The following is a 24,676-nucleotide window of genomic DNA, read 5'->3' as shown; positions in this document are numbered from 1 at the left end:
AAACTTAATTAACACCTTTTTTTTAGTGAAAGCGTGGAGAATTTCCCGTGGGAAGTAGTCTTCGGAATGACGCCCCAGGTTGTCGTTTACAGATTGGTGAACTGATGAAATAAAAACAGGTACAATACACTGATAAAGGTATCACTTATTAGGTTCATGCCAAGGTAGCGTGTCCTCGACTGAGCCGTTTGTTCTGAGGACGTTTTTTCTAGTTCGAATGCAGCAGCGAATGATGTCGACCGGAATTCGCTCTTTTGATAGCAAAGTTGTGTGTTTTTTTTTAAAAAAAGCAGACGGCGGCTTGCGCCCCTCCCCCTATTTTCGACTCTTTTGATGATCGTTAAATTGTCACAGGATCAGCTCGGTGTTTTGTTAACAACCTTCATCCTCGCTTGTGTACTCGCTCCCCTCCTCCTCCTCTTCCTCTTCTTCTTCCATCACTATCTCCAATCCTTTGTTCCTCAGATTTTCTATTGACTGTCTGTCGGCGTTATTGTAATCAATATGAAGGACCGTTAAGCGTGGGAGCTTCAGAAGATCCCCAATACCGTTCTGTATCGTTCCACAGTTGTAAAGATTAAGCGTCACCAACCCCTTGCATTCTGTTTGGCCGTGAATGTACCACATGTTCTTGCAGTTGCTGAGATTCAAATTAGCAAGTTGCCTGCATCCGTCCAACCATACTTCTTTGAGGTTTTCGCAATTGCTGAGATCAAGGGCCAAGAGGTCCCTGCAATCATGACCATCTAACCACGCCTCCTTCAGGTTCTCACAGTTGCTGAGATTTAAAGTCAACCAATTCCTACCCCCCCTCAGTGCGGTGACGTCCTCGAGTTTCCGGAAACCAGAGAGATCAAGCATTCTCAGACTTTTCCACTCCTTCAATGCGTTCAAATCCTGTAGACCATTGCAACCCCGCAGGTAAAGTGCCACCAAATTTACACATCCCCCAAGTGCACTTATGTCAACAAGGCTATGACATTCAGAAAGATCGAGAGACACCAATGTTGCACATTCGCCCAGCCCACTCAAATCCCTCAACCCCGTGCACCGCGAGAGAACAAGGGTTTTCAGGCGCGCACATTCTCTTAGTGCACTTATGTCACAGAGGCTCGAGCACCCGGAAAGATCTAACGTTTTCAAAAACCTGCATTCCCGCAGCGACGTGATGTCAGCGAGATCCCTACAGTCGCAAAGACTCAGTGACTCCAACGACATACAACCCTCTATTGCATCCAAATCGGTCATCTCTAAACACCCAGAAAGATTTAACGAAACGAGGTAGTCACAGTCCGCTAATGCCATTACGTCAGTCTCTCTCACGTCCACGTCACTAAAATTGAGCCCCCGAATCCACTGATTGTCACAAATCCTACCCACTCCCCTGCTGATATTTATGGAGCCACTGAGCGACAAAAACTCAAGTGTTTTAATTTTTGCTAACGGTCTGATGTTCGTTACACGCGGGCATTGCTCACAGAAAAGACTAACCAATTTCTTGCTTTTGCCTAATTTTGAGATACAAGCATTGTCCGCGGCTGTGCCGCTGAAGTTCATCTGCCGTACATCGGGAAGCGCGCAAAGATCTACCAGCCCCCGGATTATATTTTCACACCCTTCCAGGGTCAAAACCTCGAGTTTTTTTGACTTAGCCAGGGGCTTGACATCCGTTATTTCGAGGCAATCTCCACAATCCAACTCCAGGAGATTCGAGTTTCGACTCAGTTTCGAGATGCACGCGTCATTCATCTGTGTCCCCCTCAAGTTTAGTTTTCGTATATGGGGTAACTCGCATATTTCTTCCAGGCCAAACTCGATGTTCTTGCAACCTGCAAGCGATAGTTTTTGGAGGGTTGTGGTCTCAGCGAGGGGTCTTACATCCGTTATCCTACGGCAACTAACGCAACTCAGGTGGAGAAGGCTTTTATTTCTGATTTTAAAAATACATCTATCGTCCGCATCAGTTTCATCCAAATACAATCTCACCAGGTTGTTCAGGGACGCAATGACCTCAAGATCGTGCCTGACTCTGGGGTAACCGGCGAGATTTAGCTCCTCCAAAGAGGCGAGCATAGTGAGGAGTCTGGCGTCTAACAGCTCAGTGCAACCCGATAAGTCCATAACCTTCCAGTTGCTTTCTTCCGACTTCTTGATTCGTTCAAAAAGTTTGGACGGCACCATCCCTCCCATTCCCCTCGTCAACCTCATGGGATCGACCACTGTCTTGCCAGTTTTTTGGCTGCAATCATTATAGAAGGCAGTGGGGCCCACATAATTTCTTCTTGCCCTTACTCGGTCAAGCGCCGACGCACAACGGAAAGCTGGCCTCCTTGAAGCAACTTCGCCACAACACAGAGGGCATACTTTTATTTCTGGAAAGCATGTGCTGCAAAATACGTGTCCGCATGGTATTGACTCCATGGAGACCGCCCATCTCTTTTGACACATGCCACACCCCACTTTCCACCGTGGTGGATAACCATACACGCAGTTGGCTGAAGTGGATTGGTTCATATTTAAATCAATATCCTCTTCTTGACACAATTCTGCTTTTCGCGCTCTCACCCAAACGACCTAAATGAAAGGAAGATAATTAATCTTATTACCAGTGACGTATGCATGCGCACGCATTCGTGCAAACTACCAGAAACAACTTGTGTTCTTCAACCACCTCTCTGCCACGCATGTTAGTTGCATATGGACGAAAAAAGGATGAACACCACGGTCGATCCACGACCGGACACTAAAGAATTAAAGGAATAATCCAATCCTTTCTTTCTACTCTTTCTTAATTTTTTTTTGGAATTTTCTTTGTGCCTTCGTGGGAGTTTCCCCCCACTGGCACGGCCATCAGCCACCACCCTCGAGCCCTGAGATGCTATCGGTCTGGCGACTGGCAGAGTCTCCCTTTTTTTATTCAGCCTAACACACTATAACGTTTTGTTGTAGCTCCGCAGTTGAACGGAATACAGCAGATGGGGCGAGAAGCCTCCCACCCCGGACTCTCCAAAAGATGTCAATTAGCAATCCTTTTGTTTTGATTTTTGTTATTCGTTTATTATTCTCTCTCCCTCTTTCTGTTTCTGTTGCTTGTTGACAGCACACCCCCTCTGTCTCTGAGGGTGTCTGGACTATTCCTGCGTCCGGTGCTTTTCCTGCTAGCTCCACTCTCGGCAATAAGGGGGGAAGTTGCAGAAGGGAGAGTGGGTTGTATGACTGTTACATTGGGGGAGGACTTCACCTGCGGCCGGCTCCGTTCAACCGCAATGAGAAACTGCGCCAGCCTTTTAGAAAAACATACATCCTGTACACACTCACCTTCTACCGAAAACCTGACACGTAACTCCTTCAAACCGGGACAGCTCATCAGGTGCAGCGACGTTTCTTCGCAGTCGCCGCGTTGGCTGGTAACAGCGCGCTCTACCTTCATACCGTGCATCTTCTTTTGATGTAGGGTGAGGCCAGTTTTGCTAGCACACTGCCTTCCGCATGTCGGGCACACCAACATGGATGTGTTTGTATGCGGGGAATCAGTGGCACAGAATTTTGTGCTTTTGCTGCATTTAAGCTCGACTCCCTCACCTTTGTGGAAAGCCTTACAGTGTCGGATGAGGGAGTCCCTGCAACTGAGCACTTTTTGGCACACACCACACTGCACCTCGCCTTTCCCCGGGACGTCAACGTTTCCCTCACGGGCACGCTTACGAGGGAATTGCACCACCACCACGGTACCGTCCTCCGTCACTATGCTTTTATGTTTGAATTTCTTGTGTAGTGACAGGAAAGAGCGTGTACCGAAGCTCGCCTCGCACAGGTCACATTGAAACGGCAGCTTCCGTGTATCCTGAGGGACTGGCGCTGCCGGGGCTCAACCATCTCCTTGCACTGAGTCCTCGTTCTCTCGCCCCCTTTTCACGCGGCAACTACCGCTGCCTATGCCATGTATTGTTCTAAGGTGGTGTAATAGTCGGCCTGGCACTGCGAATTTGGAGGCACAGAAGGGTACAATGAAGCACCTGCGGTCTCATCGGGACTCGTGTGCTCGATGGTAGAGGAACGATCGCCAGCACTGGAGGGGGCTCCGGGGGGATGTCCACTGCGGGTGTTGCATCGCCGTATTTGATCCTCCGGAGGGCATCAGCTCGCACAAAGCCATGTTTGTTTACCATATGCGTTACAGCACTCGAGCGGCATTGGTATGTGGCATCACACTCCGTACATTTGGTCGATTCGGAGGTTCTCTGAACAGTGCGTGTCGCAACAGGTGGGGCTGTTTGTATTGTTGGTCCTATTGCTGCATGTTGCGGGTTACACCATCGGCACTGTGGAGGCACACTCGGGTTGATCTTTCGCAACATCCATTCATAGTGTCTTGAAGACCCAACCCGAAAGCGTGCCAGTGCCGTTTCTTCTTCCCTCGTCAGTTCTTCTTTATGTTTTGTTGGAAAGTGGTTGCCCGTGATACCAAACCTATGAGTGTTCTCATGGACTTCTCCCGACCTAAGCACTCGCTTCGCATAAGCAATGATGTCGGGGATCCATGTATCTCGCAACTGTGGTAAATCAGCGGCCTTTTTGGCCATTTCATCGCAAACCTCATTCCGTTTCACGCCACAATGGCCAAACACAAATTGCAGTCGGATACGTATCTTCCTTCTCTGAACTTGAAGCAGAAGCCTCCATAGTCGTCTTAGAATTGGGTCCGTTACGGCTAGGGGGCCTGTCTGCAGTGCTGTTAACATTGACAGCGAGTCAGAGAAGATGGACAACCTGCTCGGTGTGCTTCTGTATGCCGGGAGCCATTTCAGCAGCCGTTGCAGTCCTATTTCTAATGCTACGCATTCCGCTCTGTAACTGCATGAGAGTTCCCCTTCTCCGGTCTTGGGTGCACAAATCAGCGTGTTGTTTCTATAGAGCAGGGCAGCTGATCCGGACTTCTCACCGAGGGACACGGATCCATCAGTCCACAATTCGTAGTGCTCTCGCCGCGGTGGCTCCTTCCCCCTCCGTGCAAAATGCCGTTCAATCCACTTTTCGGAAGCCTCCCTTTTGACATCGTCAGGGTCATCAGCGCACACAGGCTTTATCTGCGTGTGAAATATCGGACGGCAGCTGTGGCGGAGCGTCGATGTCCCTAGTGGGTGCTCGCGTGGCTCAATGCGGAGGTGGGGATAGGACCGCATGATGCGGGAATGTAGGGCTCTGACTGGGTGTTTGCTGTGGTATACTTCCTCAGCACTGCGCCGCAAACATCCGCCTCGTGACTCACACATCAGCATGAATTTGATGCTGCGCACAAGAGTGGTCGTCTTGAGTGGCAGGAGGTTTGCTTTCAGCAGAGAGTCCTCTTTGCGCGTCCCATGCGGTATGCCGGCTATGATGCGACTGGCTTTGTGTTGCGCTGCTGAGAGAATTTCAAGATTTCGTTCCGAAGCGTCCCAGTACCATACCTCAATGCCATACATGGTGTGTGCCTGTGCGAGTGCTAGATAAAAAGCTCTCAGTACTTGTCGTCTTGGCCCCCATGTAGAAGCCGAGATGGCCGCTATCTGCAGTAGTCGGAAGTCCATCTTGCGTCTCGTTTCGGCCGCATGCGTTGCCATCCCCTGCAGACACTGGAATGTTACTCCTAGAAGCTTCGGTGTCCTGTCAGCTCCTATTCTTTCGCCGTCCAGTTGTAATGTAAGGGGGTGGCGCTCTATACACCCGAAGAGTGTGCACTTCGTTTTCGCCACGTTGACAGACATGAAGTACTCTTTTGACCACTGTAACACCACGTTTAGACCGCATTGTAGTGTGTGGTTGATGACATCCCCCTCTGTGTGCCTCGCAAGTAGCGTTAGGTCGTCTGCAAAGAATCCGTGCTGCAGTAACGGCACTTCTGCAAGGCGTTGGCTCAACGAGTTCATGACAATAATGAACATGATTGGGCCAAGGACAGTTCCTTGTGGCACTCCTCGCTCAAATGTTCTGCTTCTGGAATGCTTCTCCTTGAATCTCACTCTGCCAGTTCGGTTACTCAGAAATGATACGCACCACTTCACAATGTGGGGTGATACCTTCATTCTGTGCATTTCCCTCGCAATTTTGTCGTGGTCTACTGTATCAAATGCCTTCTCGTAGTCGACAAATACAGCACCTGTACGAGATTGGTGCGTGGGGCGGCAGAGGGCAGCGCGGACGTGCAGGAGTTGTTCGAGCGTTGAGCATCCGGGGCGAAAGCCTGATTGCTGCGGCGTCAGCTGGGACTCAACAGTGTCTCTAAGTCTCGCGGCAATTATGCGTTCCATGACTTTGCAGAGACAGCTCGTGAGCGTCACAGGCCTGTAAGAATCGAGGTCCTCCGCCTTTTTTCCGGCCTTCAGGATGGGGATGATAACACCAGTCTTCCATGCAGGCGGCACGACTCCCGTTCGTAGGCTCTCATTGAATAGCCTCAGAACAACATTCAGCGCTGTTCTGCCGAGATGTTGCAGTGCCTCGTTGTATAAGCAATCAGGTTCGGCTGCGGATCCACTCGGTAGCAGTTTGATCGATCTCCGTAGTTCAGCCATCGTGATGGGACTGAACTCACTCGCTATCGTCTTTATTGGTGCCGGTGGGTGTGAGTCGGGGTGCCTTCTTGCGCGGGACAAGTACAGTTTACTGAACCTCTCAGCTTGACGGTAGTCCGTGATGGCCGCGTTATCAACAAGTACAGCCGGTGTGGTTAGTGGTCGTGGCGCATATACCTTCTTGACAATGTGGCAACTGCGGCGGCCTGACACCGCAAGTCTGGAGCATAGCGTGCTCCATCTCTTCTTTGTGGTACGGTCCAGGATCTGCTTACGCGTGGCTACCAACTTTTCCCTTCGGTGGGAGGGTCCGCATCCAGCGATCTCTTCATCGAGTTTCGGGAGTGTATGTGTCCAATGTGGTGGCGTTGCTCTGCAGCCACGGGGGACGGAGACCTTCGTCGCAATGCGGATGGCGGAGCTCAATTTCTGTTCCAGGGTGTTGACGTTCTTCTCTCTACCAATTTTCCTGCAGAGCTCGTCAACCTTGAGACGGAAATTCCTCCAGTTAGCTTTTAGCCATGCGTACATGGGCTTTCGAAGCCGCGGGCAACTCAGTGCATCTGTGTCGTCTCCAACGATAACGTCGAAAAATGTGTGATGGTGATCGCTATCGGGAGAATACAGCGATGTCCACGTGTACACTGTGCAATTCCTTGACAGTGTCACATCAGGGGTGGACTCTCCGTGGTGGCGCGTGTACCTGGTGCACTCACAAGTGTTGCAGACCAGAAACTGGTTGTCAATGCACCACTGTGTGAGGGTTTCACCCTTGGTATTTGGTGGGCTCGCGCGATCCCATGACAACGCGTGTGCGTTAGCGTCTGCACCGATGAGCTGGGCACCGTCAGTCGTCAGAAGCGTATATAGGTCAGTTGCCGTGAAGGTGTGTTTTGGTGGGATGTATGCCGACGTGACAGTCAGCGCCGTTCCACGTGCAAGGCGAATTATTGCATGGACTTGTTCAATGCGACCAACAACGGCTATACCGGTCTCGACTGGTAGGTCCTCCCTCACTAGTATTGATACACCACCTCCTTTGCAGTTACGAGCTATTCCGTGATGTTGGTAGCCAGCAACGCTAAAGCAAGCCGCCTCTCCAGGCGTCATCCTTGTCTCGCTCAACAGACAAGAGGCGATCCGCTCATCAACAAGGGTTTTGTGGAGTGTTAATCTCTTTCTTTGAGATAGCCCGGCGCAGTTCCACTGCATCCCGCGCAACGACGGGCCGGGATTCTCTTCCACATCACCGGACAGCAGAATCTTAGTGCGGATGATACTGCTTATGGCACGCTGGCACGTGCCCAGGGACCGACAAGTGAAAAACGGTGTCCCAGCAAGACGCTGCTGATCCCTGTGCTGTATGATGCCGTAGCCGGAGCACAGCAGTGTTCCCCATGAAAGGAACTCTGCTGGCTCTTGGCTTCCCCCGATGATACGGGGTACTGGACCCTGGCACCACGCTGAGGTGGCCGGCATCGCCAGGGTCTTTCTTAAATCATAACACACGGCAACATACTTATTACCCGATAGTTAGAAACGCCAATAGCATTCAAAACAGGTTTTGTTCCTCGAAAATGTGACGTAAGATTTAAAATTTTAAATGATTTCTTGGCCGTTTTGCAAGGTGCGGTGCGCAACAACCGGCTGCAGCAAAACAACTGCAAAAGGCCACATGATATCCTCAGTGCTGGTTGAAAACACCAATGCCATCGCATTCCCCACCACCTACTTATCATCTACGGCAACAACCGCCACACGTAACATACGTGTGCGCATTTTCTATTACCCACTGTGTGCATATACACGAGAATGTGTGTAGGGACCGCGCTTTTTCTTTCGGCTCCAGATTCTGACCTGCATGCACAATACTGCGGTGCCATGACTTGGGTCTTCTGCTTAGAAGCACTGAGGGGATCACAAATTCCCTCCCTCCCCCTTCCTTCCCCATAACCCCTGAAGCCACTAAATGTTTTTTTCGCTAACCCTCAACCGCGCTTTGGGAGCTGGGGGCATTTTGGCTTCACCCACGAACATAACGTTCGGTCCGGGTAGCGGTGATGGTAACGGAGATGCAGGTGCTGACCTGCTTCTTTTTTTTGTCCAGCACCTCTGGCCGCCATGCCTAACTTTATTGAAGTAGGTCTCGTATCGGTCCGATACTTTGGGTGCTCCCGGAGCAATCTAAGTCCTTGAACCCCATTTCCATCTCAACTTTTTCGGTGGAGGATGCACGAGCATGTGAGCTGGGAACCCCTCCCGACGATCTAGTTTCAATTTGTTACGGGTTCCTTTCCACCTCTCACCGCTCATCTACTTTAGGTGCCCAGTTGGACCGGACTCATTGAGACATTTGTGCCACTTCCTTCATCACATTTCACTCTTTCGCTCCTCTATTCGGGAGCCTTCGGGTGACAGGTGTGGAACCCGGATGTTATTGTTAAATGTGTTCCTTTAGCGTCTCTTACGTCAGATCGAACCCATCACAGACATTAGTGAAGGGTTGCTCTAGGGGTGTTGTTGCCACTTCTTATTTTGCAGCTTATTTGCGTGTTCATTTCCCTCCTCTTTTAAGACCTGCCCCGTTGATAGGTAAATTTCCGTACCGAAGCAGCAGCCGCTACTCAGCCAGGGGTCGTGCTGGATAGTCCTCATTCAGTGGTATTTGGCTTACTCGAAATAAGCAATAAACATGTTTGCTATCACAACTGGGGCCCATGTTTAGCTTCCATATGGCTTATTTCTTTCTACACCTTGAGTCAGTTACAATTTCTTGGTAAAGGGTAATCCCAAAAGTTCGTCGTCCTGTCTACATTTCGCTAACACTAGTGACCCTGCAATTCACCGGGCACAACTCAGCAATAATGAAAAAAAAAGGTTGCCACTCAGATAGGAAGCATTGTCAGAAGCACGTGCAGGCTGAATTGTGCCTCTTTATCCTCCACAGCGTCTTGCGTAAATGCCCAAACAAAATGGTTCACTCCATTTTACAGAATTCGCACGGCAACATCCGAAAAAAATTTGAAATATCCCTGAAACATGAAACCTCCACCCCAGCGCCACAGAAGCGAAGGCGAGAGGTACTTTTAAAACGCAAAACAAACTCGAAAAGGGGAAACAGAGCATAAATACTGGGGCATCGGAAGGATACGGAGTTAGTAAAAGGAGATAGAAGAAAGGCGAACATAACTGGTGAAGAGGCTGAAAATAAATTCACAATAGCGCGCATGTAAAATATAATTACAGATGTGCCAAGAAAAGAGACCAGCGGCTGGCAACTTTCGCAGGAAAGCACCCCAGAAACACTTTTAAGGAGGAGAGAGGAATAAAGATCGACCGAAGAAAGGAGAGATGGCGCGAACTCTCTGACAGCAGTTAGTGGACTTTACAGATGCTAACAACAGCACCACCACAACCACTCCTTGATATTCACACATTTTTCTGCGAAAGTGATTCTTTCAACCGCCTTATCAGCCCCCGTTTAAATTTTGACACACACACACACACACACACACACACACACACACACACACACACACACACACACACACACACACACACACACACACACACACACACACACACACACGGAGAACTACAGTGTAACTAGCCAGAATATTATTTTCACCGAGGTACAAATTCTTCAAATTGGGGTAATTTACAGGCAAATTCAAACAGCTGAGTGATATTCCGCATCATGATAGGCTCACCTCTGTCACGACCCGGCACCCTGGAGCTCGCCAGTGTGACTCAAAGGGGAAACAACAACAACGACACTGAACTGCACCCATAAAAGTCAAGGGGGAGGAAATCCAGCTTCCAAGTTCACTTACGCTATTTAAGCATTCTCGATCGGGCAGTTTCACTTTACAGCAATCCCCATCATCACTTTAATCCGTCCGCATTCTCCAAGTTCTTACATCTTCAGACACTTAGCTTTCTCCCAGGTTCTTTAGTCCATGAAATTCATTCTCACGTCTCAAGTTCTCGCAGGACATGTGAGCCAGAACATGTTCCCCCTTCCCCAAAGCTGACTGGCCTTTGAAGCGTGACCACGTGTACAAACCTCCCGCACGCACTGGAAGGCTCAGTTTCATCAAACCAATCATTCGTTACAGCAATAAGCACTCTTTATATGCACCCGCGCAGATTTACAACCAACAGCTTCCATATATTTCCAGTGGATATGGCATCCGTATTACTTTCACACCCATCGCTCCCCAGCCATGCCAAGGTTCTTATTTACCAAAAACAAAAAATAATCATGTATTTTCTGCGTGAGTGTCATTCAGTCACGATTTCTGTGTGTTTCGAAGGTGCACTTCCCTCATCTTAGGCGGTTCAATGTTCTGAAATCCGTTGATATTCAACTCTTTACACGCTATGACTTGCCGTAGTTATGAGTTCTTCCGGTAGCGTTAGGTACGGTTTCTTCACCTCCGAATCCCACTACCATTTCCTCTTCCACATTCAACCCTCTCAGCTTCATTGATTGACTCCTGTGAAACCACTGCAGCACGTGTCTTCCAAGAAACGTTTAACGACATTCTTCTATACGATGCTTCAATGATATTTACGACAGACTGGCGCGCTTGCTGCTCCAATGTTCTTAGAATATGCGCCTACATAATGCAGTTCCAACGCGACATCTTCCCCCATCCCTTCCAGAGGGTGAAGGCCCATGTCCCACACAACATTTTCTCTCTAGGGACGCGCAACATCTTCTTACATACATAAACCAACCTCCTGACAAACAATCGCAAAAAAAGGCGACCCACACCCCCAGAAAAAACAACGAAATGAAAGCTTCTGTACTGGAGCCGCTTTTCTATCAGTGAAGTATTATGTTATCACACTCTGAGTCTTGTTTACGCTGCTGGTAACATCGCCAAATGCAAGCTGTGCAGTACACCAGCTTATTCCAAAAGTTAGCACCCTTTTTGAGCTAAAGAACTTGCGGTCGATCATCCATCATTTCTCTCATTCGAAACGAATGCATCCATCGTTATTATTGCTTTCGTTTTTCGTTGGCTATATTACTGTCTGAGGGAACATCGCCTCCCTCATTTTTTTAAAAAAAAGCATTGCTACCTCACAGGTTTCTCGAGACCGTAAAATTATGTATTCACACGTTCTTCCAACTGAATACGAAAAAAACAACCAGCGCCCGAATTGACGAGCACCACACCACATCCAGCATGTTCTTTTTCAATTGTTTACGCACCATACCTTTCGTAGACTCATGTGCACATACGAAAAGGGGGGAAACACCTTTTTTTCTTCTGGGAGTGCAACACCTGGCGATGATTTCATTGGTTACCACTTAGTAGTGGTAAAATTCGATGCCACGCTTACAAAGGTGAACATTTCCCATTCGGAAGAATGCAACACCGGAAGCGCAGGTTAACAAAATATTTGAAGGTACTGTCCTCTTTGAAGGGGGGGCGGGCGCAACAAACGGAAGAAGCTGAGTGGTCACATTTGGCAATGAATAACTATAAAAGTCAGAAGCGGTGACACTGCGACGAGGGGAAACACGTCCCGACCTGCATTAGATGTGGAAGGTAATGAAAGCAGTCGGTAACCAACAGAATTCCTCCTCCACGGTACAGCAGAGTCCTCACTCCACCCGCCGTATTTGTTGTTCCCCACAGACGCTTCTTCTTTTTCTGTCTTTTTTCAATTTCGAAGGACTTCTTGTGAAACAAACGTAGCCTCCGGTGTGCCCCCATTAAGGGAACCAGCGGTAGCACTTACTCTAGAAGACTGCAGTATTATCAGAACACTGAAACGTACGCGTGTTTCAATGCTTTGAAACTAAAAATATCCCGAACCAGATGAATAGCGGCTCTATTGCTTGTTGGATCAGCCATCGATTTGTTGCCAAATATCTGCACGTTAATTCTCCATCGTCTCGCCTTTTTCTTTTCGCCAAGTCGATGTCGTATTTAATTTCACCTTTGCACCTAAATGCATTTACCACTGGTGAAAGTGCCCGATTGACTAAAGGGGCTTTCTATCTCAGGACTCGGTGTAGATGGCTCCCGTTTACATACCATTTTTCATGTTTCAATTACGTAAACATTGCATGCAATATGTTCCTCTTTCAGCCAGTTCCCAGTTTGCCACTGTCAGGACATGTATGTAAATCATCCAAAGCATTAAGTCGAGAACAGCCCCCTCATGCACCGTCAACGTCGCTAGCGTGGCGAGACCCTTTTACTTCTGTGACCCCCCCTTTTCTATTTACAACGGACAATCAGCCGCTCATCATATTTATATTGATAGCACATTTTAGTACCGTTGCTAGGTTCGTAGGGACATTCTTTGCTTTTCGGTGTACGGTATATACAAACATATATATATATATATATATATTTGCACAATACCCAATGTATGTGGACTTTTTTGAGTTCAGTTCATACGGATGACATGCAAAGAGTGGCTTTAATAAGACCTCCCCATGTAACAGCCTTTTAGAATACTGACACTATGGGATGGCTTCGGATAATATCAGCTACGCCGTAGTTGAGCCGCTGCTTCTGCTCCATCAGAAACATGTGAATCCTTCTGATGACGAATTTACACTACCTTGCCGACTTTCCTTCGCCATGAAAAAATTGGCGCATGTGCCCTGAATTTCATAAGCTTCAAAATGACTTAAAAACAATCACCTTTACTAACTAATTTGCCCCTTTCCATGGCTGTGTACGCAACGGTATTCCTCCAGTGTTCCCTCCCCCGAAGAGAATAACCAGATGTCGAACTTGTCGTAGCTTACACGTTCAACAGAATTGGCGCTACTCGCCAGCGTGCAGAGTGCACCTGTGCCTGAGGCAATCGACGGATATTTTCTTCACGTTTTATCTGCGTTTGAAGCTCCATCCACAACCAGCGTCTGTCCAACAAAGTTAGAAAAAAAAAATGCCGATGTACTACCAAACCCTTTCCCCGTTGACTTTTCAGTTTGGAAAAGGAGCCTGACTTTCCTATTTTTTTGATTTTAAGCAGACATACTCATTTTTTCAACAAAAAAACGCCGGTTGGTATTACGAAGTCAATACGACTACCCACTGTATCGAGATCTCACGCTCTTTGGACTGCAGAAAGCGAAGTCAAGCCGCCCACCCACCTTCCTAATCGATATCCTCACCTGTTTTCTCTTCGGCGAGTTGCCGTCACGGAAATGCACCCAGTTCCTCAAGCACCGTACCTTTCTTCGCCCTCACCATTGTTCCCCAATCGGGGGTGGTGCTGGCAGCGACCCTTGCGCATTTTCTGTCCTTTTTTTTCCGCACCGTTGCGCGCCGCCAGCAGTAGACGCTGCCATCGCCCTTTCCTATCAATTCGCTTTAAGAAGAGGTGTTGCAACAACCCCCTTCTATTGGGGGTGGTGGAGGCGATACTGCCGGAACCGCATTCACCCGCAATTCCGCCCGTGATCTTGCGTGTTTTTACCCCTCCTTCCTAACTCAAAGCCCGGTGCGACTTTCCCTCGGCGGATCAGGTGGATCGGTAGAGGAAAAAAATCAACAACAACAAGAAACGCCGCATTTCCGCGCCCGATGCACCCTTTAACCTCCTCATTTCTAAAAAGCGGGCGTCACTGGGGAGCCCTCGTCCGAGTACAGTTGCCTCTCCCCTCGCGTGACGCGTAATGGCGCATCGCATCGTAAACGCACTGACTCAGTGCACTTTATGTCGCATCCGACGGAAGTTAATCGTCAGTCCCACTCAAACTTGTTTCTGTTAGAGGCGAGTGGTTGCGTTGTCATTCGCAATCACGCCACTGGCTTCCCCAGCGCACCGAGGTGGCGCGTGTATCCAGTGCTGCAACATGGCTGATTCGCTGTGCGAGAAAATACGTGGATCGCAGGGGTCTCACTGAGCGGGTGCTGGAAAAGCATGGTAATGCAGTGGAAAAGTGTTAAAACAAGCTTTTGAATAGGGTTTAGAATACTTCGACCTGGTTTTCACATTACCGGGCCCCGGAGGCACTGCGTGTGGAGAAGGGAGTGGGGAAGGATGCAGCAAAAGCGGTTATGTTTTCCGGGATTCCATCGAGCCGCTGGCGCTTTCTCCCCCTTGCAGAGGGATGGAGAGTATGGGTCCAAACAGCGGAGAGCCGCGACTTTCCTTCACAACGCGGCCGTGCTCAAATGAAGGGAAGCGGGATCATCCGTTGGCTGTCGGATATTGTCAGAGACTTCATCCAGGTGCATGGATGCTGGTTGTCTGGAGGAGCTGGCGGATGGGTTTGCCTAAAGGGCTGTTATGTGATTTTTTCCACTCGTTCCGCGGCTCGGCTCTGTCTCGTCCGTTGGAGGTTTCTGTGCCTTAGTATTGGAAGAGCTCGTGTAGCTGTGAGACTATGGAAGGTTATTATTATTATTATTAATTCGGTGGCTTCTCGTTTCACCCGTGTGTGGTGCTGAGGGCGGGAGGGAACACAAGGAGGGTAGGTGGGACAACTCAGTGTGGCCTGCTTTTCCTTTTTTTGAAAAAATTTCTACATTTTCCTCCTTAAAAATTTGAGGGCTGCAGCACTTGGTTCCATTTGCAGGGGCGAGGAAAGAGTGGCACGCACAAAGTTTCGTGACATTTTTTTTTTTTGAAGCGTCGAAGTGCAAAGCAGCGGCTTATACCGTAGGGTAGCGGGGGGGGGGAGGGAGAACTACCGGTCATACGTTTTAAAAAGAAAGTTGTAGTGCCCTGTTGCGTTTGCCATTCTGGAGAAAGGGGCAGAAAAGAAAAGAGAAAGGAAGGGGGACGCATATATATTCAGTAAAAGCAAAATACAGTTGACAACAGGAATACAATTCATTTTGCTTTGTTTTTTCCCCATTTGGACGCGAGCGCATTAACATGTGGTTTGTTCCTTGTTGCGGCAGTAGTGATTTGCCAATGAAAGATAGGAACTCAAATTGTATGCTCGAACAGACTAGCCAGTTGAGCGCCAGAATGCTCGATTTACCGGAACACGAATAATAATATTGGATACCTCGAATGGTACGCATTCAAAAAAAAAAAGGAAAACCTAGTCAAACACGCCGATGATTTATCCTATATCAAGTTAACTCTGTTATCGGACCCTTTGTAGCGCAGCCGACCTCCCCGAGCACCCCCTTTTTAGCTTTTACTGTTGATAATTTTTTTGTGTTTTGTTGCTAACGGGAATGTCGCGGTGACTGCTTAATTGTTTATGGTTATTAGAGACCATATTTATTTTTTTCTTGTGATGGATTATGCATTAATGGTTAACATTTTCTAGTAGTAGTGCTGTTTCTGAAGTCCATCCAGTGGAAGCTGCAAATAAAACGTGTGCAGCCACATATGCTCGAAAAAAGAGGAGATAAGAAAAAAGAAAAGAAGACATTTACAGAGCAGTGGTGAAATTATTCAGTCAGCGAAACAGATATAACGTCGCAACATTTCTGCAGTTTTTTCTCTGCTATGCTCATAAAGCTAAATATTATGGTACGTTTTTGTTTAAAGGAAACGGAGAGTTTCTAAGTTATCATATTTTTGTTCAATTGAGAACAACAGCACTCTGAATAGGGAACTGCGACTCCGTACACCCGCATTGCACTCGAAGGAGTTAGGTATATATATATTTGTGATTTTCATAGAAGGTTTGAATGATTTTTGAATTTTGCCAGATATCACCGAGTGTCGGTATTTCTCCCTTTTTGCGGTGCGTGTGACGACATCTACCTACCCGCATTTGAATTAGATGTGCCGAGATATTTTAGTGTCAGGCAACACACGCATAAGGTATCATAAATATATAGGCGGCCATGTGCTAACTGGCCATCGTTTAACTAACGCGTTCCACTGAGTTGTTTGTTGGGGAGCGAAAAAAGAAATCTTTATTTTCGTTTTTTAAAGAGTGACCCGTTTGCACTGCACTTGCGTCCTTCTTCGTTTAACTGGAATAGAGAGAACACATGAAACAGCGGTTAACAGTTGATTATATCCGGACACTTCCCCCTCGAGTGACGACAGTCTGATGCTGATGGGTTATAACTTCGTATATGATCCATTCGAGTCTGCAATATTATGTTTGGGGCCGTGTAGAGAAAATTTATATAGATGCATATATTTGAGGTTAGTAGGAATGAGTGAAGCATGTTTGTTTTCCCTCTTTAGGAAACAAATATTGGGTGCCATTGTCTCCAACAACTGCAACACATGCATACACACTGGTGGATATGTTCCATATGTAAGAGCACCGTAAGTGAAAGATAGCGGTACGTACAAGAATATATGCGGTGAAACAACTGTAGTTGCGAGAATCAGGTTACAATTTCCCTATCAGTCCAACACGAGAGGAATTCGACTTATTTAGTGTGTGAAGAATAAACTTTGTTTCTTTGCTTGTTGCTTCTGAACCTAGCCGTTGGCATACTGAGTTATGGCTGTTGCATGAATATGCTTTTTGTTTTTAATGTTTTTGACTCGAACTTTATTTTTATATTTATGTTCTTTATTTCCATAGCTTCGTTACTTATTTTACAAAATCTATAAATTGAAGGAAACCAAATACAAACTGTTTAGGTGATATAGGCATATATATTTAGTGTTTATTTTTTTTAAAAATTCACGTTGAATGGTAGGCAACACCTGATAGTTAGTATATTTGGTGAGGGCACGGCTGATACAAATAACTAAGCTGAAACCTCAGCTTCCACGACGGAAAAATATTTTCGTTCGCAACTTCGTCACGGTGATCTAGATATTGCGGCCCATATGTCTGGCAAGCACTTCCCTACGGTCGTATGAAGGATTTGGAATAGTTTGATATGCCGTGGGGGTGGTATGGACAGCAATCGTGGAAAAGTTTTACAGGTTCGGCCTGTTTTGCTGACAAAACATTTGCGGATATAATGTTTTTGCGCGTATGTTATCCACGGGATATAGAAGCCACTGGAGTTCGTGCGACCAAATGAACTCTAATTTACTGTGAAAGCACAAAGCAAATAGAAAGAGATCATCCAGTGGATATTATTCGTGCTTGCGTAAACTGTATTCTTTTTATATATTGTGTATAAGGGGCAAGCTCTGGTAAAGTGGAGACAACTTGAAGTGTTTTTTTAATATCTTTCGTTTTTATTGTTGGTTATGTACCAAGAGAAACATTTAACTTTTTTTTTTTGCACGTCTACGAGTGGTGTTGATATCATACCGGTGAATCAAAGAAAAATACAGGCAGACACTTCTATTTCTACGCTCACGCTATATTACTCTCTTTCTTTCCATTAGAAAGGTCGACTCATAGTCGAAATTTTTTTTTTGAAGCTATGTCCGTAGTTCTAGATGTTGTGACGAGCGACAATTACGAACCTTCAGAAACCGAGCTTCTGGAGTACGGGAAATGGCTTGGTATGGACCTTCCTACCGATAAGCCATTCCTTTGGATTGCGAGGGAAGGACTGAAGGCTCCTCTGCCAGAGCATTGGAAGGCATGCCGAAGCGAAAAGGGTGAACTCTATTACTTTAACTTCAAAACTGGTGAGAGTATTTGGGATCATCCATTGGATGAACACTTTAGGGAGTTACTACGGAGCGAGAAGATAAATCCTAGTCCTAAAAGCATCGCAAATGGCGCCAAAAAACCAGGGCCTGCACTTGTTTCGCCAGCAAAAAATCTTAGCGAGAGGAGCTCAAATCAAGAAGAGAGAACTTCATCGTTAGGAAGCAAAACAAAGTTGCAGGCGCTTAAAACATTGAAGCAAAAGCGGGAGCTTCCAGAAGAACTTCGGATTGATTTTAAGGGTGGAAGTAATCCAAGCTCGGGTTCTACTGAAAGAAGTCGCACAGCACAGAGGTTGAAAGGCGTATTATCGGCCGCGGGTTCATCTGGTCCCAAAATACCTCCTTTATCCCAGACACAGGAAAACGTAATTCCTCCCACTATTTCAGGGGAAAAGGCTCTCATCAGCAAGCCTTTTGCCGTGAAGAAAGCGCCGCAGAGCGAAGATTCCGATCCTCTTTCTTGCGGACCAACAGGTGTGTCAGAGGCAAAGACAGGCGCTCCAGCGAACCAAACAGAAGGAGACATTGGACAAGAATACCAAAATCGAATAAAATTCCTGAAAGAGGACTTAGAGAACAAATTCAACAAAGAAAAAGAAATGCTGGAGAAGCAGTATGCATCTGAAACAGAGCAAGTAATTAATGAATTTATTGCCCGATCTGAGACCGAGAAGAAGAAGCACCAACTTCTAGAGGAAAAGCACAATCGGGAATATTCTGAAGCAAAGTTGCGTTGGAAAGCTGAAATAGAGGCCTTAAATGAGCAAAAAACAAAAGAGATTGAGGAGATAAAGAAAATGGACACACGTCTGTTGGATGCAATGAAACAGTGCACAGAAGAGGCAGACAAATGCGTTTCAGATTTTATCAGTACGTATGAGGATGCCCGTAACGCTTTAACTAGAGCACTGCAGGGCACTCGCGAGACACATTTGACTCTAGTTGAACCATCGCTTTCCATGCTAATAGATCGTGCGCAGCAGTCATACGACAAGGCCATAAAAGATTTAGGTGCCTGTTACGCCTCTGAGAGTGAAAACATCAAACTCAAATTTGCTGCGAATATCGTGGTGGCTGAAAGAGACGCTAAGGCTGCTGTAGAGGAAATAATGAGGCAGAAGGAAAACCGCATCTCATTCATTTCAGAGAACACAAGGCCCACCGCCGTCATCGGCAAAAATCGTACGGAAACGCGAGGCACCCAGTGTGAATGGGATGATCTAGAAGATATTCAAAATAAACACACATATGCAGAGGGAACGAGTACTGTTTCGTGCAACCATAACGCAGATACCATACAATCGGTTAAGGAGATACTTGGCGATGCGGTTGCAACATTGAGGGGCACAAGGGATGAGGAACTCAACGAATTGAAGGTTCACTTGAGGGAGTTTGCGGAGGAGGAATTGAGGACCATATTTGACAAAATCAGTCAAGGGCGACAACCTGTGTCCTGTGCCACCATCGTTGACACCAGGGACGACATGAACGTGCTGCAGCATGTAAGACCAGAACCTGTGAAAGACGAAGGAAATGCTCAAAAAGATTCCCATGCTCCTCCCGTCGAGATTTTGCGAAAGGAGGATCTCGCCACCGCAGTGTCGGAAGCTTTCGAACGGATATTCGTTAATACGCCTTCATTTCCTTTCGGTGCCAATAAGGAAAGCACGCATGTGGAGGAGCCTGACACTCCGGATGAATGCAGAACACCATCTGTATTGGGCATGAATGCAGTAGGATTGGATCAGCAGGTGCGCGGCTTCCCCATTTCCATCCAAGACCAAAGGTCTCTGTTGGAAAGTGAGATAAAGCGCGTTGCTGACATGAGAAGAATTATTGAGAGCCAGCGGACCAAACTAGAGAAACGTCGTACACACCTTCATACCACCAGGCACCGCTGGAAGCAGGACGTGGTGATAGCCAAGAAAGAAGGTGTGAAGGCGTCTTCGCATCAAGGGCAACTACTTAACAAAGTTCGTCACGTATTAGACGGTCATATAAAGAAGTTCGAATATGACGAAGCAGTTTTAAGGGGTAGTGAGGAATGGCTTTTAATGAAGGAGAGAAGCATCCACAAGATGGAGCACCGGATTAGAGATGCAGAAAGGAGAATGGTGTCTAGCGGGGGTGCTGGTAGCCCAGACACTTGCGTCACAACTGGCCATTGTCTAAAATGCTTGGGGGTGGGGGATGATTGTTCCCTTGTGAGCCACAATGTAAGGCCGAGGGACACTTTAATAATAGCTTACACTCAGACACTCAATAGAATTGTGCGACGTTTGGAGAGGGTTGCGGCTGTTATGCACCACCCGGGGAGAAGACGTCGTTTTCCTACTTCCTACGTGGGTAAATCGGCTCATTAAGGTTGTTCGGTGAGAGCGGGCGGAGGATCTCGGGTGGAGTATACTTTCGTGGGCGCATACGTCTGCACATGCACGCACACACGCACACACATACACACACACACACTTGTGATTATTTTTTTTTAAACTTTGTTTTTCTTTGAAACCCTAACCCACTCTAATCAACACGTATCGTTCCAACGTTGTGTTACTACTATTTCCTCGAAAAAGGGGTATCAGCGGTTGTTTCCCCTCAGAGGAACTAGAACAGTAAGGGCGACGCTGACGGAGAAAGAGTAAAAGCGGGACATGTAGTGATATCATAGAGTTTTTTTTCCATAAGAGATTGAAGGAGGGCAGCTGTGGCACTTTTGTTTCCACAGTCTTACGGTGAGAGGAAGGCACTTATTCCAGGTAGTACCCCGTAGACATTCGAAATGGGTCACGCGGAGATGTTTCCTAAATTGCATGGGCTCTCTGCATTCTCTGCCCCGAGAATTGCCATCTTTTTTTTTTTTTTCATTCTCCAGTAACCTCATATAGTCGATGTGGTCTCAGTGTGCCCTTATTTTTCTTCTCCTACTGGAGAAATCCACTTTTTATGTTTATTTTTTTGCTTATTTATTCGAATGCTACTGCTCCGAAACATGCCCCACGGCAGCTCTGCGTGGTTTAAGTCACTAACGGGATGAAAGACACTTACTTGGTTTGTACCGCCGATGCACTCCCAAGACTCTTTTTCTTGCCCTTTTTGTTTCTATTAAAATCTTAGCGAACATCTGAACGAAAAAGGGGAGCAAGAGGAAGTAAAAGACAACGAAGCAAGAAACAAAAGGGAAATGGGTGTTGGTTTTCAGAGTAAAAAACTACAAAACTTTTGTCACAGCGGAGCTGGCGAGATGTGTGCACTAGAGAATTGTATTCCCCGTTGGGGAAGCTTTCCGTGTAACGCCCCAGGGTTAACGCCAGTTTACGAACTGTCCAGTTTCGAGAACGTTGAATTGCCTTTGATTTTTCAAAAGTCAAATATCGGTGATTTATTGGCTTCAACTTCTGACTCAGTGGGGCAGCTTAATGGGTTTCAGGCTCGACATTCGAATACCGAGGGAATAAAGTCCCAAGTCAGTTACACCTCAGTTGCGCTGTCAACCACGAACCGGGAAAATTTGTTTGGATGGGTTGATTGTGCAGCGCTGCCACTCTGTAGTTCATCCACGGCGGGTGCCAGTATTCTACTTGTGACGTTACTGACCCGTGAAAGCCGTGGTAAATCCTGTATGTGCATTTTAGATGACTTGGTTTGTCAGCTGTCCAACGGCCCCTTTAATTGGGGCTGCGGTGGAGATTGCCATGACCTTATTTCAATTTCCCTTCCGTCAGAGCCACGCAATCACGCAGCTTGCCCGATTATCTTGCCCATTGCAAAACTGTCAAGGAAAGAGATTTGGTTAAGGGAAGCTGCGCCTAAAATGGATGTGGAAACAATTATTTACGAAGGAGACAACCAACAGCATTTAGTGGACGACGTCGCCAACGGGACCAATGCTGGCAGCTGCGCAGTAATGGAAGCGGGTTGCCGACCCGAGACGGCACTTGGGCCTGAGAATGTGAAGTATGGAGATAATGAATCTGTTACTCAGTGTGAGGTAACTGTTGACATAACCCCAAGTACGGAACCGTCTGCGCGTTGTTTGCATTTCTCCGAGTGCACAACACCCGTTTCGTCCAACAGGTCCTTCATGGAGCCCATCCCACTGAGTAATATGGAATCAAAGGCGCTGCGGTGCCGCAAGTTTGATGGTACGTCATATGAAGTTCTGCGCCGCCGTGCACACAGTGACGCCTTGTCGCTTATTTTGAAAAAGTACAGCGAACACTTGGAGCGTGTGTCGCAGACAAGCGGAAGACGTGGGCTTGACGCGCATTGTTAGTTATCCTGTCGCTTTCACCATTTACACGCGCTTTGTGTTGGCTGTTTCATGTTTCTTCAATGCATTGCACGATACAGTGAATACGATACCAGCTAAATAGACAGTTTTCTTTTCTTTTTGCTAGTTAAGAGCGTTCTTCTAACGAGTTTGCATTTTCCAGAGCCGTGCGTTTGTTTCTTGCCATACTATTGCTCTCATTGCTATTTGGGTATCCGTTATTTGCAACTTTAACCAACCAGCATCTGCCGGTTGGGCTTGCTTTCCTTCCTTTATTTCCTTCAGTGGCCAACGTTACCACACCCATTATGACTTGCTGGTGTTGCGGAAACGGCGGATCCAAGAACTTCGTGTTTGCGCGTGAATCTATCGATTATTCCACGTTCGCTTTTCCCACCTTCCTCTTTGTTTTTTTTTTCCCTCTCAGAGAGGTTTCGTTCCGCCTCCGACTATTCGTGCACCAACAGGAGAGAGTCGCTCTTGTTCTTGTTTATGTTTTATCGCCGTTGTTTCTACCTTTTCCTTTCCTTTTCCTCGCGCTGAAAGCAGAACAGTTGCATATAACTTGCACACCTTTTCTGTTTCGCCTGCTTGATGGAAGGATCGGGAGAGGAGGAGATGTTGTTTCCATGCGTATTAATGCCTGAGCTTTAGAGCCACATTCAAACGATGATGGGGTTAATGAAAGGCATCGGAGAGAAGTGAGAGAAACTGCAGAAACCCGCAAGAGGGGTAAGGGAAACAAACAAACAAACAAAAAAGGTGAAATAAGAACAAATTCATTGCAAGAGGGGCGGCAAGGAAGGAAACGGAGTGCGTGTGCGATTCTTTTTTTTCTCTTTTTTCCTCTTCTCCCTTCCCATGTCGTTAATTTTTTTTTTTCGAAATCAAGGGCGCTGCGGCTCCTTCCGTATTTGGTGCCTTATGACCACAATTAAACCACCAGTAACGGGCAAAGCAATCGGTATTATCCGCAGTTTCTTTTGATTTTCCTTCCTTTTCGTTGTTTCCTCCGACGGAATAAATAAATGATAATAATTGGCTTTTCCCTTTTTTTTTTGATTTGCTAACCGCCTGCCGTGGGCACAGCGCGAAGATAATGCGGGGTTTCGGTGACTTTTGGCGCAAGAGGGGTTATGCACGATCCACGGCGACAACTTGCGGTATTTCTTTAAATTTCCATTCATATATGTTCATGCATGCATGTTTATACATTTACACGTATATGTTTGCAAGGAGTTGAGAACTTTCACATTTACTCGTATACAAGTGTGCGCGCAAACGTATGTGTGTATGTGTACGCAAATAAATATATATTCTGTGCTTGTGTGGTTGCTGTGGACTGGAGGACGGTGTGCATGGAGGGAGGCTAACTTGATAATATCCCTGATGATTGCGTGTGGACAGAAACATGATGGACTGCACGGCGTGTGTGCTTCAGCGAATTGATTGATATGAAGCGGTGAGTCTTTCGCGTCATCAACATTTGATCGTTCTTTCTTCCGTTTTTTTTTTTTTGCCACCGTTCCTTTTGTTTGCATATCACTCCCTTGGTATATATCCATATATCAGTATATATATATATATATGCGTGTGTGCGTCTGTGCGTTTCGGAAGTTGACTTTCATTGCACTCATTTTCTTTTTCTTTTCGTGTGTGCTATGAACAATTTGCTTCCCTCAATTCGTTCCGTCCTCTTTTGCTGCCACACTGAAAAATGAAAAAAAAAAGAATGGAGAGGAGGGAAATCCAAAAGCTGAGGAAGGGGAGGGGATTTCAAATAGTTGCGGCAAGGTGGAACCGTAATTGTTTGAGGCTGCGTTGCCATGTATTTACTTATACTATATTATAATTCATTTGTCCCCGTATTTCTACGTTTATACGCATTCATATTGCAATTGCAAGGAGGAGAAGCGGGAGGAAGGGAATGTAATGGAATGGAATGATTATAAAAAAAAAAAGGTGTAGAGGGGAAAGGAAGGGGGAGAAATATTAATAACAACAACAAAGGAAAAGAAGGGAATAATGAAAATGTAGTAATAAAATGATTTTGCATTACACCATGCAGAGAGTGTTTGTAGAAGCTCCCCTGTTATTGAAGGTGGCGCGGAATACGGGTGAAGATATCGCCACGGTTCCAGTTTCTCTTTTCTTCTTTTTTCCCCACTGCTGTTTCGCCAGCATCACGTATGTTAACATACATGTATATATAAATAGATATATAGATATATGGATATATCTATATATCTATATATCTATTTATCCATATATCCATATATTCATATATATTTATATATGTATATGCATGTGTGTGTGT

The 24,676-nt window shown here is 46.7% G+C and overlaps 17 protein-coding genes across 17 annotated transcripts, besides 14 other annotated features; 9 read left to right on the top strand and 8 right to left on the bottom strand.

The window, feature by feature from the left end:
* Positions 1–372: 372 nt before the first annotated feature.
* TB927.1.3670 (expression site-associated gene (ESAG) protein; expression site-associated gene 8 (ESAG8)) lies at positions 373–2,514 on the bottom strand (the record flags this gene model as incomplete). The annotated part of the gene is made up of 1 exon (XM_001219063.1): positions 373–2,514. The coding sequence occupies one exon, from the start codon at positions 2,512–2,514 to the stop codon at positions 373–375; it is 2,142 nt and encodes a 713-aa protein (XP_001219064.1).
* A 278-nt stretch (positions 2,515–2,792) lies between these two features.
* Positions 2,793–3,040: a repeat region (RIME-B).
* Positions 2,793–8,041: a repeat region (ingi; Similar to Trypanosoma brucei DNA for trypanosome repeated sequence TRS 1.6 (EMBL:X05710) (6826 bp); Blastn score=6611 E()=0.0, id=96%; ingi - one point mutation (pers. comm. F. Bringaud)).
* Positions 7,732–8,045: a repeat region (RIME-A; similar to RIME from Trypanosoma brucei DNA for trypanosome repeated sequence TRS 1.6 (EMBL:X05710) (6826 bp); Blastn score=527, E()=e-147, id=96% (query, 5-314:subject, 714-1023)).
* A 1,373-nt stretch (positions 8,046–9,418) lies between these two features.
* Positions 9,419–9,682, top strand: TB927.1.3650 (hypothetical protein, unlikely; the record flags this gene model as incomplete). The annotated part of the gene is made up of 1 exon (XM_001219062.1): positions 9,419–9,682. One exon carries the CDS (start codon positions 9,419–9,421, stop codon positions 9,680–9,682), a length of 264 nt encoding a protein of 87 aa, XP_001219063.1.
* An 804-nt stretch (positions 9,683–10,486) lies between these two features.
* TB927.1.3640 (hypothetical protein, unlikely) lies at positions 10,487–10,663 on the bottom strand (the record flags this gene model as incomplete). The annotated part of the gene is made up of 1 exon (XM_001219061.1): positions 10,487–10,663. One exon carries the CDS (start codon positions 10,661–10,663, stop codon positions 10,487–10,489), a length of 177 nt encoding a protein of 58 aa, XP_001219062.1.
* Positions 10,664–11,170: 507 nt separating this feature from the next.
* Positions 11,171–11,392, top strand: TB927.1.3630 (hypothetical protein, unlikely; the record flags this gene model as incomplete). The annotated part of the gene is made up of 1 exon (XM_001219060.1): positions 11,171–11,392. The coding sequence occupies one exon, from the start codon at positions 11,171–11,173 to the stop codon at positions 11,390–11,392; it is 222 nt and encodes a 73-aa protein (XP_001219061.1).
* A 666-nt stretch (positions 11,393–12,058) lies between these two features.
* TB927.1.3620 (hypothetical protein, unlikely) lies at positions 12,059–12,286 on the bottom strand (the record flags this gene model as incomplete). The annotated part of the gene is made up of 1 exon (XM_001219059.1): positions 12,059–12,286. One exon carries the CDS (start codon positions 12,284–12,286, stop codon positions 12,059–12,061), a length of 228 nt encoding a protein of 75 aa, XP_001219060.1.
* Positions 12,287–12,391: 105 nt separating this feature from the next.
* On the top strand, positions 12,392–12,985 carry TB927.1.3610 (hypothetical protein; the record flags this gene model as incomplete). Its single annotated transcript, XM_001219058.1, has 1 exon — positions 12,392–12,985. One exon carries the CDS (start codon positions 12,392–12,394, stop codon positions 12,983–12,985), a length of 594 nt encoding a protein of 197 aa, XP_001219059.1.
* Positions 12,593–12,661: a sequence feature (3 probable transmembrane helices predicted for Tb927.1.3610 by TMHMM2.0 at aa 68-90, 144-166 and 171-188).
* Positions 12,821–12,889: a sequence feature (3 probable transmembrane helices predicted for Tb927.1.3610 by TMHMM2.0 at aa 68-90, 144-166 and 171-188).
* Positions 12,902–12,955: a sequence feature (3 probable transmembrane helices predicted for Tb927.1.3610 by TMHMM2.0 at aa 68-90, 144-166 and 171-188).
* Positions 12,986–13,051: 66 nt separating the features above from the next.
* On the top strand, positions 13,052–13,192 carry TB927.1.3600 (hypothetical protein, unlikely; the record flags this gene model as incomplete). Its single annotated transcript, XM_001219057.1, has 1 exon — positions 13,052–13,192. The coding sequence occupies one exon, from the start codon at positions 13,052–13,054 to the stop codon at positions 13,190–13,192; it is 141 nt and encodes a 46-aa protein (XP_001219058.1).
* Positions 13,193–13,740: 548 nt separating this feature from the next.
* On the top strand, positions 13,741–14,025 carry TB927.1.3590 (hypothetical protein, unlikely; the record flags this gene model as incomplete). Its single annotated transcript, XM_001219056.1, has 1 exon — positions 13,741–14,025. The coding sequence occupies one exon, from the start codon at positions 13,741–13,743 to the stop codon at positions 14,023–14,025; it is 285 nt and encodes a 94-aa protein (XP_001219057.1).
* Positions 13,975–13,980: a sequence feature (GPI-Anchor Signal predicted for Tb927.1.3590 by DGPI v2.04 with cleavage site probability 0.12900001 near 79).
* A 571-nt stretch (positions 14,026–14,596) lies between the features above and the next one.
* Positions 14,597–14,989, top strand: TB927.1.3580 (hypothetical protein, unlikely; the record flags this gene model as incomplete). Its single annotated transcript, XM_001219055.1, has 1 exon — positions 14,597–14,989. One exon carries the CDS (start codon positions 14,597–14,599, stop codon positions 14,987–14,989), a length of 393 nt encoding a protein of 130 aa, XP_001219056.1.
* A 255-nt stretch (positions 14,990–15,244) lies between these two features.
* Positions 15,245–15,571, bottom strand: TB927.1.3570 (hypothetical protein, unlikely; the record flags this gene model as incomplete). The annotated part of the gene is made up of 1 exon (XM_001219054.1): positions 15,245–15,571. The coding sequence occupies one exon, from the start codon at positions 15,569–15,571 to the stop codon at positions 15,245–15,247; it is 327 nt and encodes a 108-aa protein (XP_001219055.1).
* Positions 15,287–15,355: a sequence feature (2 probable transmembrane helices predicted for Tb927.1.3570 by TMHMM2.0 at aa 21-43 and 73-95).
* Positions 15,443–15,511: a sequence feature (2 probable transmembrane helices predicted for Tb927.1.3570 by TMHMM2.0 at aa 21-43 and 73-95).
* Positions 17,855–20,452, top strand: TB927.1.3560 (hypothetical protein, conserved; the record flags this gene model as incomplete). The annotated part of the gene is made up of 1 exon (XM_001219053.1): positions 17,855–20,452. The coding sequence occupies one exon, from the start codon at positions 17,855–17,857 to the stop codon at positions 20,450–20,452; it is 2,598 nt and encodes an 865-aa protein (XP_001219054.1).
* Positions 20,453–20,597: 145 nt separating this feature from the next.
* Positions 20,598–20,603: a repeat region (inverted telomeric repeat hexamer CCCTAA).
* A 667-nt stretch (positions 20,604–21,270) lies between these two features.
* Positions 21,271–22,362, top strand: TB927.1.3550 (hypothetical protein; the record flags this gene model as incomplete). Its single annotated transcript, XM_001219052.1, has 1 exon — positions 21,271–22,362. The coding sequence occupies one exon, from the start codon at positions 21,271–21,273 to the stop codon at positions 22,360–22,362; it is 1,092 nt and encodes a 363-aa protein (XP_001219053.1).
* A 305-nt stretch (positions 22,363–22,667) lies between these two features.
* Positions 22,668–22,803: a sequence feature (Signal anchor predicted for Tb927.1.3540 by SignalP 2.0 HMM (Signal peptide probabilty 0.001, signal anchor probability 0.709) with cleavage site probability 0.000 between residues 44 and 45).
* Positions 22,668–23,006, top strand: TB927.1.3540 (hypothetical protein, unlikely; the record flags this gene model as incomplete). Its single annotated transcript, XM_001219051.1, has 1 exon — positions 22,668–23,006. One exon carries the CDS (start codon positions 22,668–22,670, stop codon positions 23,004–23,006), a length of 339 nt encoding a protein of 112 aa, XP_001219052.1.
* Positions 22,710–22,778: a sequence feature (2 probable transmembrane helices predicted for Tb927.1.3540 by TMHMM2.0 at aa 15-37 and 56-78).
* Positions 22,833–22,901: a sequence feature (2 probable transmembrane helices predicted for Tb927.1.3540 by TMHMM2.0 at aa 15-37 and 56-78).
* A 240-nt stretch (positions 23,007–23,246) lies between the features above and the next one.
* TB927.1.3530 (hypothetical protein, unlikely) lies at positions 23,247–23,546 on the bottom strand (the record flags this gene model as incomplete). Its single annotated transcript, XM_001219050.1, has 1 exon — positions 23,247–23,546. One exon carries the CDS (start codon positions 23,544–23,546, stop codon positions 23,247–23,249), a length of 300 nt encoding a protein of 99 aa, XP_001219051.1.
* Positions 23,268–23,336: a sequence feature (1 probable transmembrane helix predicted for Tb927.1.3530 by TMHMM2.0 at aa 71-93).
* A 6-nt stretch (positions 23,547–23,552) lies between the features above and the next one.
* TB927.1.3520 (hypothetical protein, unlikely) lies at positions 23,553–23,924 on the bottom strand (the record flags this gene model as incomplete). The annotated part of the gene is made up of 1 exon (XM_001219049.1): positions 23,553–23,924. The coding sequence occupies one exon, from the start codon at positions 23,922–23,924 to the stop codon at positions 23,553–23,555; it is 372 nt and encodes a 123-aa protein (XP_001219050.1).
* Positions 23,925–23,992: 68 nt separating this feature from the next.
* On the bottom strand, positions 23,993–24,187 carry TB927.1.3510 (hypothetical protein, unlikely; the record flags this gene model as incomplete). Its single annotated transcript, XM_001219048.1, has 1 exon — positions 23,993–24,187. The coding sequence occupies one exon, from the start codon at positions 24,185–24,187 to the stop codon at positions 23,993–23,995; it is 195 nt and encodes a 64-aa protein (XP_001219049.1).
* Positions 24,188–24,451: 264 nt separating this feature from the next.
* On the bottom strand, positions 24,452–24,562 carry TB927.1.3500 (hypothetical protein, unlikely; the record flags this gene model as incomplete). The annotated part of the gene is made up of 1 exon (XM_024642683.1): positions 24,452–24,562. The coding sequence occupies one exon, from the start codon at positions 24,560–24,562 to the stop codon at positions 24,452–24,454; it is 111 nt and encodes a 36-aa protein (XP_024498407.1).
* Positions 24,563–24,676: the final 114 nt, after the last annotated feature.

Source organism: Trypanosoma brucei, chromosome 1, assembly GCF_000002445.2.
Source record: "Trypanosoma brucei brucei TREU927 chromosome 1, complete sequence".
NCBI classification, from domain to species: domain Eukaryota; phylum Euglenozoa; class Kinetoplastea; order Trypanosomatida; family Trypanosomatidae; genus Trypanosoma; species Trypanosoma brucei.
Note: the sequence above shows the minus strand (reverse complement) of the source record. Positions and strands in the feature narration are given on the sequence as shown.